The sequence below is a fragment of the Mus pahari genome, chromosome 3 (genome assembly GCF_900095145.1).
Source record: "Mus pahari chromosome 3, PAHARI_EIJ_v1.1, whole genome shotgun sequence".
Lineage (NCBI taxonomy): Eukaryota > Metazoa > Chordata > Mammalia > Rodentia > Muridae > Mus > Mus pahari.
Window position 1 is genome coordinate 12,066,756 of NC_034592.1, and position 12,509 is coordinate 12,079,264.

The window sequence follows — 12,509 nt, forward strand, 5'->3', positions numbered from 1 at the left end:
AAGGAAGGAAGGAAGGAAGGAAGGAAGGAAGGAAGGAAGGAAGGAAGGAAGGAAGGAAGGAAGGAAAAGAAATGAAACCAGGTGGTGGTGGCATATACCAGTATTCAGGAGCCAAAGGCAGGTAGATGTCTGTGAGTTCCAAGACAGTCAGGGTTACGTAGAGAGACCCTGTCTTTAAAAAAAAAAAAAAAAAAAAAAAAGGAAGGAGGAAACCAGAAGGTGACAGAAGATGACTTTCTTTTGTTTTTAGCCAACAGATTCAGATACCAAGCATTTAAAGCAATACCCCAAAGTTTGATTGGGACACAGAAATGAGAGTAGCAATCAACTTTAGCACAGTCTCCAGTCAACAGGCAGATGGTGAAGTTCTAACCATACAAGACTTATAGGACCCAAAAGCAAAGTCCTATTCTGCTCTCACACAAGCCGTCTCGGCAAGCTTGGTTTTCCAGCACAGCACAGATAGAGTGGGACTACTACAAGAAAAAAGAAGCTAGGGCAGGCCAAGTCCACAGACAATCATGAGCTGGGCACTCACTCAGGTAAGATGGAGTGAGTAAAAGGGACAGGCTGGGCGGGTCGAGGATGATGGTGTTTGCCATTAATCCCAGCACTGGGGAAGCAAAGCAGGTAGGTCGGATCTACAGAGGAAGACCCTGTCTCAAAGTAGAGTAAAACAATCAGAAATGAACCACTGAAGCCCAGAGGAGGACTTCCTATGAATTCAAGGCTAGTATGGTCTACAGAGCAAGTTCTAGAAAAAGCAAAAGATAAAAGGTAAAGAAAGGGGGGGGGGGGATCATGGAAAAGAAATCAACTATAATAAGAGATTTGAGATATCTACCCAGATACTATATTCTTTCATGGGGGGAGGTGCTTTTGGACACAGCTTTACTATGTACCCCTATACGGCCTGGAACTTTGTGTAAACTGGACTTGAACTTGTGGCTGTCCTCCTGCATCTGCCTTCCAAGTGCTGAGAATATAGGGACATGATACCACTCAGGCATGCTTTTTTTTTTTTTTCGGTTTTTCGAGACAGGGTTTCTCTGTGTAGCCCTGGCTGTCCTGGAACCCACTCTGTAGACCAGGCTGGCCTTGAACTCAGAAATCTGCCTGGCTCTGCCTACCAAGTGCTAGGATTAAAGGCGTGTGTCACCACGCCCAGCTTGGCATGCTCCTTTTTTAACTGAAATAATAAATCTGAATACTAACAGGTCATTTATTAACTGAAATAAAATGTTCACAGAAGTGTTTCAAAGTAATTGCCAACGGGATGAGCCATGATAGAAGTGAAAGTGAAGCAAGGCCTGTCAAGAGAAAGTAACTTTGTGCTGGGATGCAGCAATGTTCACCACAGCATGGCTCTGCTTTCTGTTTTGTCTTTTCTAAGTCAGCTGTCTCCCAGTGTCAATTAGGCCAACCAGGAATTGGCCATGTGCCCCAGACTGGCATTGAATTCATGATCCTTTTGCCTCAACATAGCCACCTTTCTCATACTTCATCTACTTAAACAGATTCAAAAAAGTTTCCATAATGAAAAGCTTAAAGCATCGGTCAGCGTCTATTTGTATAGGCAGGAAATCAATTGAGCACTCTCTCCCCTCACCCCTTAAAAAAAGACAGGGCCTTGTTAGCCTGACTCCAAGTGCTACAACTGAAGTCACGCACCACCACTGAAACTAAGGAATATCTTTTAAGATGCACAGGAAGTACTGGCAACCCATCAAAAGAACTAGGAAGAATGGTTACTAGACAGACAGGAGATGTACGTACACCGTGTGCAAACAGTGCTATGGAGTCAACAGAGGATGTCAGATCCTCTAGACCCAGAGTTATAGTAGTTGTAAGCCACCATGGGAACTGAACCTGGGTCTTTTTTTTTTTTTTTAAGATTTATTTATTATTCTATATAAGTACATTGTAGCTGTCTTCAGATGCACCAGCAGAGGGTGTCAGATCTCATTACAGGTGGTTGTGAGCCACCATGTGGTTGCTGGGATTTGAACTCAGGACCTTCAGAAGAGCAATCAGTGCTCTTAATCGCTGAGCCATCTTGCCAGCCCAACCTGGGTCTTTCAAGAAGAGCAGCATGTGCTTTTAACCACTGAGCTGTCTCTCCAGCCCATGATTTTTAAATTTTGAGCCACTTATTTAAAAAACTAACCTTAAGCTCAATGGTGGTGCAACACTTAAGAGGCAGAGACAGGCAGATCTTTGTGAACTGGAGGACAGCTTGGTCTACATAGTGAGCATCAGGATAGCCAAAGCTACACAGAAAAACCCTATCTCAAAAAACAAAACTAAAACTAAACTTAAGCACCTGTATTTTGATTCAGTCCCTGCCCCCCCTGCAATTCTAGGCCAAGCCTACTGCCCATTTCCTGCTTTGACTACCTGCTCTCCACAGAGAAACCAGAAAGATCTTCCTAAAATGTCACAACTGTCCCTTTCAATGACATAGCTTTGTAGTTTCTCCATGGCTCTGATCAGTTCCTGCCCTTCCTTTAATGACTATAATGTGTAAGTGCAAATGAATTAGGCCATCTCCTCCCCAAGTTGATTATGGGCATGGTGTTTCATCACAGCAATAGAGGCCTAAGACACAGGCCAACGCTACAGATAATACCCCATCTCATAAATTAAAAAAAATAAAAAATTTAAAAAGCTAAGAATATGGTTCAGTAATTAAGAGCACTCACTGCTCTTGCAGAGGACTGCCGTTCAGTCCCAAGCACCCAAGCTGAACAGCGACAACTTGTAACCCCAACTCCTGCGGATCTGACACCCTTTTCTAACCACTACAGCAACTGCATTTATGGTGCATATTGTCACACAGAGACATTACATATTGAGGAAGTGACTGAATGGCTCAGTGATTAAAAGCAACTACTGCTTTTGCAGAGGACCTGGATTCAGTTGCCAGCACCCATGTGGAAGTTCACAACTACCCGTTACTCCAGTTCCAGAGGACCCAATAGCATGCAAGCACACAGTGCACACATGTGCGTCCGCGCGCGCGCACACATACACACACACAAAATAAACAATAAAAAATAAGATAAGGGGGCTAGTGAAATGGCTCAGCGGGTAAGAGCACCCGAATGCTCTTCTGAAGGTCCGGAGTTCAAATCCCAGCAACCACATGGTGGCTCANTAACAAGATCTGACTCCCTCTTCTGGAGTGTCTGAAGACAGCTACAGTGTACTTACATATAATAAATAAATAAATCTTTTAAAAATAAATAAATAAATAAATAAATAAGGCCAGGCAGTGGTAGCACACACCTTTAATCCCAGCACTTGGGAGGCAGAGACAGAGGGATTTCTGAGTTCGAGGCCAGCCTGGTCTACAGAGTGAGTTCCAGGACAGCCAGGACTTCACAGACAAACCCTGTCTCGAAAAAACAAAAAAGAAAAAGAAAAAAACTAAATAAGTCAAATTTTTTTTTCAAGACAGGGCTCTCGGTGTAACCCCGGCTATAGTGGAACTCACTCCGTAGACCAGGATGGCCTCAAACTTAAAGATCCACCTGTCTCTGCCTCCAGAGTGTTGGGATTAAAGGCGTGCACCACCACAACCTGGTAACAAGTCAATTTTTTAAAAAGGAATACTCAAGCTAGAGATGGAGTTTAGTTAAATAGAGTACCGCCTGCCTACCATGCACCAGCCCCAGGCTTGATGCCTAGCACCACACAAAACCTGTCCTGGTAGAGTACATCTATGATCCAAGCACTCAAGAGGTGGAGACAGGATTAGAAATTCACCATCATCCTACATGGAATTGTAGGACAATCTGTATTACATGAGACCCTGTGTTGTGAGTGACTGTCCTCTGAGCCAAGCAACTGACATCTTGGGGCATTCAGTTATGCCCTTGCAAAAGATCAATTGGGTTTGTTGATGGTTTATACCTCTGAATAGGAAGATAAAGAGGGACACCAGCTTCTCACAGAACTCTATCTTAATTACATGTGTCATGGGGGAGGGATAGAGAATATATACAGGTGGGAGAAGACTAAAGCAAAGGTCTACAACACCTAAGCAGCTATGTAAAAACTTTCATCCCTGCTGGGTAAAAGGCTCTATCCTGTTATGGCCTATTAAGATAGACAGCAACCACACCTCTGGAAGGAAACCCAAAGCTTACTGGTTCTCTAGACTAAATACTGGCAGAACCACGTCTAAGTTTGCTGTTGGGGCCTTTGGAAAAGGAATGAACGCTGCTCATGTCTCCTCCTGAGGTGGGGCACAAAGGTACTCTGCATCCAAAGAGCATTGGGAACCAGGGATGCTAAACACACAGAGACTGCTCCTCAAGAACACTTTACATTTAAATTTAAAAAAATTTTAAGATGTTTTTTAAAAAAATTAAAAATCCACAAAACTGTTTTCCTGCTAAAAGGCTGGGAGTGGGCATTGTTAAGGACCTAGGGTCTTTTTGCTGTTTGTATAGGCGAACCTCGCCCAGGCCTCCCTAGGCCTTTAATCTCCACTAGCAGACCCATCCTGGGGGAAATGTCACTTGTACGTTATAGCCTGCTGACCTCCACCCTATCCCGGTCAGAGACCACTGGACTCTATCTACTCCCTTAGCTACAGAGCCCTTCCTACGGGTCACATGCACTTTGTAAAGGAGTTCCTAAGTCGTCCACCTCAGACTTTACTATGCACCTGGAGTGGGAATGATTGCTGTAGTGTTTTAAACACACTGACAATGAGCCGCCTGGCATCAGACCCCACGTCTGATCCAGGTTGAAGTCAGTCTGAACCGTGTTTTCATTCTCACTATTTTCAGTTTGCCATCTTACCTGGATACCTGCAGGGTCCCTTTTACTCCTAGAAAAGAATTTTAGCAAAACCCTGTCTCACAAAAATGTAATACAATAAAAAGTCATCTGCATGCAGTGGTCAGTGCATTCAGAAGGCAGAAACAGATTTAAGTACTACAGATATAAGGGTAGCTTGATGTAAACAGCAGCCTGTAGAGTCAGACAACCTCAACACTATCACTTCCCCAAAATCCTCAAAATATGACTTACAAGCTAAGTGATTTTAAAGCAGAGTAAAACAAATTGCTATACTATGCAGAGGCAGAAGTAGGAAATCAGGGTGCTAGCTTCCACTCTGGCAATGACACTCAAACAACGGAAGTATCCATAGATGCCCTACAATGTTAGAGCTGAAGGACAAGGCCAGTATCATCTCTGCTGGCCTGTTAAGCCACTAAGCACTCCTATCACAAACCATCCAGTCACACTCTCACACACAAATAAATGTGAAAAACTTATTCTTTATTTAATTATTTATTTGGTTTTTCAAGACAAGGTTTCTTTGTGTAGCCCTGGCTATCCTGAAATTCACTCTGTAGACCAGACTGGCCTTAAACTCAGAGATCCTCCTAAGTGCTAGGATTAAAGATGTTTGCCACCTCCACCCAACGTTTTCTTTTTAATTTATTTTTATTTTCTGTGCATTAGCCTGCATGTATGCCTCTGTGAGGTTGTCTGATCTTGGGAGTTATAGACAGTTGTGAGCTGTCATGTGGTGCTGGGAATTAAACCCAGGTCCTCTGGAAGAGCAGTCAGTGCTCTTAACTGCCTAGCCATCTCTCCAGCCTGTAAAAAAAAAAAGAATTAAGGACACTCATTATAGCATTATTAGTAAAGATAAAAAATAAATTATAATTAGCTTAAAAGCCATACACATAGGCTTTTACATACTGTTATGTTTTAAAGGGTAAAGTATATCTGTGTTAAAACAAATCAAAATATTACACAGGCAAAATATTTAACCCCAGTACTCAGGAGGCAGAGCCAGGTGAGTACACCTACACATAAATATATATATATACACAAGTAAATTTTTTTTAAAGATTTACTTATAAATATATATATATACACAAGTAAATTTTTTTTAAAGATTTATTTATTTATTATATGTAAGTACACTGTAGCTGTCTTCAGACACTCCAGAAGAGGGAGTCAGATCTTGTTACGGATGGTTATGAGCCACCATGTGGTTGCTGGGATTTGAACTCCGGACCCTTGGAAGAGCAGTCGGGTGCTCTTACCCACTGAGCCATCTCACCAGCCCCATAAATCCTTTTAAGTTACAGAACAAACCAGGTATGTTGGCCCATGCCTCAAGTGGATCTCTGAGTTCATGGCCAGCCTGGTCTACACAGTCCAGGGCTATAGAGACCCTGTCTCAAAAAGCAAAAAGATGCAAGACTTGTTTTCAGTAAATAAAATTGGATTCAATTCCAGTACATGGAAACTGAGTTCAACTATAAAGTGGATGCAAGGACAGCCTATGCTATGCTGTCTCAAAAATGATGATAGCCGGGCATGGTTGCACACGCCTTTAATCCCAGCACTTGGGAGGCAGAGGCAGATTTCTGAGTTCGAGGCCAGCCTGGTCTACAGAGTGAGTTCCAGGACAGCCAGGACTACACAGAGGAGAAACCCTGTCTCAAAAAACCAAAAAAAAAAAAAAGATGATAAAAAAATAAACAAGCCGGGCAGTCGTGGCGCAAGCCTTTAATCCCAGCACTTGGGAGGCAGAGGCAGAGGCAGGCGGATTTCTGAGTTCGGGGCCAGCCTGGTCTACAAAGTGAGTTCCAGGACAGCCAGAGCTATACAGAGAAACTCTGTCTCGAAAAAACTAAAAAATAAATAAATAAATAAATAAACAAACAAACAAAATTAAAAATTAAAAAGCCAGGCATCGTGGAACACTCCTTTAATTTCAGCAGAGGCAGGTGAGCTCAAGACCAGCCTGGTCTACAAAGTAAGTTCCAGGACAGCCAGGGATAAGCAGAAAAATCCTGCATCAAGGGAAAAAAAATAATAGTAATGACTTAAAAATCAAATGGAATCTGGGTCTAGAGTTGAGTGGCAGAGGAAATGTCTGCATCAGGAGAGCCTGTAACCCTAGGTTTGCTCTCTCTGGAGTAGGGGTAGGGAGTGTCAAACTACAACAATAGAGTCCTAACTTTCAGAAGGCCAGGATGCAGCTCAGCAGTAGGTAGAGTCCTTGCTAAGCATTTGGGACATTTCCTTGAAACAAAAGCCTTGGAACCAAACTGGTCTCAAGTCCTGACCATGCAGTTAAACACACAACACACACACACACACACACACACACACAAACACACACACACAAAAGCACATCCCTTCAAATTGACTTCCAAGCAGGTATTTCATATTTAGCCAAACTTTTTCTTCAAGTATGATAGTAGTGCACCAAGTATATCTATATTTTTAGACATTCCAAAAAGTTCGGGGCCACTGGGGCCTGTCTTTAGTTTTCTGAGTTGTCTGTTTGCATGCTTGTTTTGAGACAAAAGCCCCACCTCAAACGCCTTGGACCTTTGACACTGCTGAGGATGACCTAGTTCATCTCCCTGCGGTCCCTGAGTGCGCTGAGATGACAGGCATGCATCTAAACCAGCACCCTGTCAGCTGAGCTACATCCACAGTCCGATCGTCTATGTAAGCAGCTACTAGGAAATGCATTTCATCCAGAAGCAGAGTATGAGAGAGCAAGAACAGTAGGCCAAATTCCAAAGACAATGCTGCACACCAAGCCAAGAAAATGTTCATTCAGCGGCCAGTGAGATGGCTCAGTGGGTAAGAAGAGCACTAACTGCTCTTCAGAAGGTCCTGAGTTCAAATTCCAGCAACCACATGGTGGCTTACAACCATCTGTAATGATCTGACGCCCTCTTCTGGTGAATCTTAAGGCAGCTACAGTGTACTTACATATAAATAAGTAAATAAATAAATATTTTAAAAACGGCTTTTTAAATTACATACATAACCTTTTTGGTTTTTTTTATATTTTTTTTTTTTGAGACAGGGTTTCTCTGTGTAGCCCTGGTTGTCCTGGAACTCACTTTGTAGACCAGACTGGCCTTGAACTCAGAAATCCGCCTGCCTCTGCCTCCCAAGTGCTGGGATTAAAGGCGTGCGCCACCACCGCCCGGCAACCTTTTTGTTTTTTAGAAGGTTTTCATTGGGGGTTGGTGCTTGGTTTCTGGTGGTTAGTTTCTTCTGTTTTTCAGGACAGTAGACCAGGCTGGCCTTGAATTTACGTCTGCCTGCCTCTGCCTCCTGAGTGCCAGGACCAAAAGAGTGTTTTACCACCACATCTGGATGTTTTTACTCTTTGAGACAAATTCTAAATTTTTTCTTTTTTTCTTTTTTTAAGATTTATTCAGCTGGGCAATGATGGCGCACGCCTTTAATCCCAGCACTCGGGAGGCAGAGGCAGGCGGATTTCTGAGTTCGAGGCCAGCCTGGTCTACAGAGTTCCAGGACAGACAGGGCTACACAGGAAAGCCCTGTCTCAGAAAACCAAACACACACACACACACACACAATAAATAAATAAATAATTTACTTATTGTATTTATATGACACTGTAGCTGTCTTCAGACACACACCAGAAGAGGGCGTCAGATCTCATTACAGATGATTGTGAGCCACCATGTGGTTGCTGGGAATTGAACTCAGAACCTCTGAAAGGGCAGCTAGTGCTCTTAACCGTTAAGTCATCTCTCAAGCCCCAAATTCTAATACTGTACCCCAGGCTAACCCATGTTATGATCTTCCTGCTTCAGCTTCCATGTGCTAAAATCATTATTATGCACTTCCATACCTAATTAACATGTGATATTAAAGAGAAATAAGACCAGGCATGGTAATATACCACACCAGTGACTCCAGGAAGATCAGGAGTTCAAGGCCAGCATTAGGGACATAGCAAGTCAGAGGTCAGCCTGGGACACATGAAGAGACCCTACCTCAAAAAAATAAAAGAAATTTAAAAAAAAAAAAAAAAAAAAAACAACAAAAACAAAAAAAGCAAATCGGGACTGGGAGAGAAAACTCAAAACTTAGAGACTTGTTGCTGTTTCAGAACAGTGCCTAGGGTTTAACTCCAGCACCTACTTAATGGTTCATAACCACCCTAACTCCAGTTCCATGCTTCCACTGCCTCCACTGACACCTGACACAGAAATACAAAATGTAAAACATTCATACACGTAACATTATACATAAAGGCAAAACATTCATGCACAAAAAATTAAGTAATTTTTAAAATCTTAATAAAAAGATACCTATTAGCCACCCTATTAAGTACAGATTTTGTTTTGGAAGGCCCTCCTGCTGCAAGATAACATTTTTGCTGAGACAAAAGCCCTATGTGGGGCTGGAGAGATGGCTCAGCAGGTAAGAGCACCCGACTGCTCTTCCGAAGGTCCTGAGTTCAAATCCCAGCAAACACATGGTGGCTCACAACCATCCGTAAGGAGATCTGACTCCACAGCTACAGTGTACTTACATATAATAAATAAATAAATAAATCACTTGGGAGGCAGAGGCAGGCGGATTTCTGAGTTTGAGGCCAGCCTGGTCTACAGAGTGAGTTTCAGGACAGCCAGGGCTACACAGAGAAACCCTGTCTCGAAAAACCAAACAAATAAATAAATAAACAAACGAATAAATAAATAAATCTTAAAAAAAAAAAAAGAAAGAAAAACACAGTCTGACCCTATGACTGGGACATCCACTTAAACCCAAGAAGTGGAGGAGCCCACACCAATCTACAAACTAGAGAATAGGAGATGTGTTAATAAACCTCTCCACTATCTAAGTAGTTCTTAGTGTGAAAAGGTATTGGGAGCTGGCAAAAGGGGAAGTTGGGGATGCAGTCATCACACACATAAATACACATTTAGGTAAGTTTCAAATGTCACCTCTACTGGGTTAAATCGTCCCACAATTTGTGAACCCTAACCAGTAAATATTTCAAGATTCAATGAGGATGAACCCATGCTGATCCAATTCCACAGTACTGTATTACAGCTAAGAGCCCCTCACCCTGTCATGTACTTCCAGGATAAACACTTAAAATCACAACTCCACAGAGGTGTAAGTCATGGTTTTGTAAGCATGGGCTTTGTTGAAACAGCCTGTGTCTTCTAATTCATCAAACCCTGTGTAACCTGGGCTATGTGCCTTGCCTGCAGAGGGACACCAGAGAACCTACTTGGTAAGGCTACTGTCATGCTTACACGCCACAGGAAGCACCAAATGCCTACAGTGGGGCTGGGACCAGGCACACGCTCACCCCACACACAATCTATGTAATTTGCCTGTAAAATCCAAGAAACTGGAGACCACTGGACACCCACCTTTTTCTGAGGGTGAGAGGAGCAGGTTTGAAATAAGCTACGACCAGGCTAACTTTGAACATGCAATCCTCCTGCCTCAGCCTCCCAAGTGCTAGAATAATAAGTATGCACTACCACACTCAGCTTCTTCAATCAGAATAAACACCAACTATGTATTTAGCACTGAAAAATGGCAAAGTTGGGAGCTAGAGAGACAGTTCAGGGGTTAAGAGAGCTACTCTGGCTACTCTTCCAAAGGTCCTGAGTTCAATTCCCAGCAACCAATATTGGCTCACAATCATTTTAAATGGGACTGGATGTCCTCTTCCGTCATGCAGGCATACATGCAAATAGAGCACTCATATACATACGTCTTTGAAAAGAAAAGAAAAATAGCCAGGCCTACAACTGATCAAGCAAAGTTATTTAACCCCTGCAAAGTCTTATTGTCTTCATCTCCTAAATAGGAAATAACAATACTTGCTGTCATTATACACACTGGATGGGGTAACCCCTCAGAGGGGTTTAAACAACACCAGAAACATAAATGCTCATTAAATGATTGAGAATCTCCTTCCTTACACTCCTGGAAATGACTTAGATTATCTCATATACATTTGGGTTCTTGGTGCCTAAGTCAGTTCTTGAACGTTCCAAGTACTCAAGAAATTCTCCTTCCATTAGATCTGAAAACTAGCCATTCACTTACACGAATACCCTTAAAAAAGGCGACAAAGAGGAAAGAAACACAACGGCCATACAGTATGAGGTAAAATGTACTGCTAAGCCTATGCACCGTATGTGCCAGCTCCTCAATACACCTTCACTTTCTGAGGTCTGGAAATCCCAAAAGCTAACAATTCCCTCGGCAAATTTTGGAGGAAAACGTTAGGTTATACTTTCTTCCACACCGGCCCCGTACTTCGACCCTACGGACACAACTCCAGTGCGTTATGAGGACCCCGGACTCCGGCCGGCCCTTCCCAGCCCCGGGAAGACAGCGGTCCCTCTCTCCCGGCCATAAGGTCTACGCCGCAAAAACCAGGAAGCAAACTATCCCGCAGAAAGAGCAGAGGGAAAGCCACCACGCGAACAAAAGACCGCTAATTCGCCGTCTCCCGCCGCTTTAGTGCCATTGGGGAAGAAATAAACTTGGGTCCGCAGACATTCCTCGGTCGAGCGTGCTGCCCGCGGTCACCCTGCTGCAGCGGCTTTGTGCGCGGGAGACGCGCGGGACCGGCCAACTTTTCCTTAAAGATGGTGCCACGCTCTCGCGGCGAGTGAAAGGTCACGGCGCGGGGCAGCAGGCGCAGGCCCGCCTCACCTCCGCCGCGCACAAGTTGGCCCGCTCCACTTTGCCTTTTGTCTCCGCCACCCCCGCTCCGACCCGGCCGCACTCAAGCTCCGGGCTTCGGGATGCGGAGCCGCGGCCTCCTACCGTCCGCCGCCGCGCTGCTGCAGCCGCCGCCGCCGCCGCCGCCGCCGCTGCTCGGGCCCGCCGTGCACAAAGCGCGCCGGCGGAGCACGGGCCGGACGCTGGGGCCTCCGCGCCGCCGGGCCCGAGGCAGCGGGGGCGCGCGGCCCCACCCAGCTCGTGGTTCGCTTGGGTTCCTGTCCCCTCGCCGCGGCTGCTGCCATCACAGCCGTGGCCTGCACCCCAGCGCCGACAGCCGGCCCCGCACCTCACCTCAGCATCAGCGGCGGCCATGGCCCGGGCCCGCAGCGTGGCCCCGCCCCTCCCGCGCGCCATCGCCCCGCCCGCGCCTCGCGGCCTAGGTCCGGGGCGGAGCTGGCCGGCCCCTCCTGCGCCTGCGCGAGCACGCGCGGCTGCGCACCGGGACCCACCCGTGCGGCGCCTGCGTCTGGAGGCGAGGCCAGGTGGCGCCTGCGCGCTGAAATTCAACCTGGGCTCCTGGAGCTGAGAGTTCACCAATAGGAGCTGCTCTGTTTCCCGTTTCCTTGGTTTCGCTCTCTCATTTACCTGCAGTCCACCAGTATTACTTGGAAAGTTTCAGAAATAAGGTAGCCCTACGTTTCAAGTCACGATTCAAGTCAGACGCCGTTCTGAGTGAGCCGAGGAAATCGAGTTTCCGCTTGGTTCCGCTGGGTGCTGGCTGACCACCCTTTTGTACCGCTTGTCTACACTACAAGCTACTGGCTTGCTGACTGTCAACATCCCGCTGGGTTTCCACACTATTAACTTGAGTCCTGACAATCCTTATTCTATTTATTAGTGACCCCAAAATGCAGGGAAGGTGAGGAGAGAGAACTTTCCAAAATCCTAAAGAACCATAAAGTGCTCCCTTTAAGCAGAAAGGCAGATTT

At 45.2% G+C, this 12,509-nt stretch overlaps 1 protein-coding gene across 4 annotated transcripts in view; it reads right to left on the bottom strand.

Moving 5' to 3' along the window:
- Positions 1-11,915, bottom strand: part of Ehmt1 (euchromatic histone lysine methyltransferase 1) — a 150,631-nt gene extending 138,716 nt beyond the window's left edge. For 2 of the 4 annotated variants that reach the window (XM_029535938.1, XM_029535937.1), the window contains exon 1: positions 11,872-11,915. In XM_029535938.1, coding sequence (XP_029391798.1) covers positions 11,872-11,892 — 21 coding nt within the window. In that variant the 5' untranslated portion in view covers positions 11,893-11,915. The remainder of the gene's footprint in view (positions 1-11,871) is intronic. The other 2 variants (XM_021192329.2, XM_029535936.1) reach the window with 1 other exon arrangement.
- Positions 11,916-12,509: the final 594 nt, after the last annotated feature.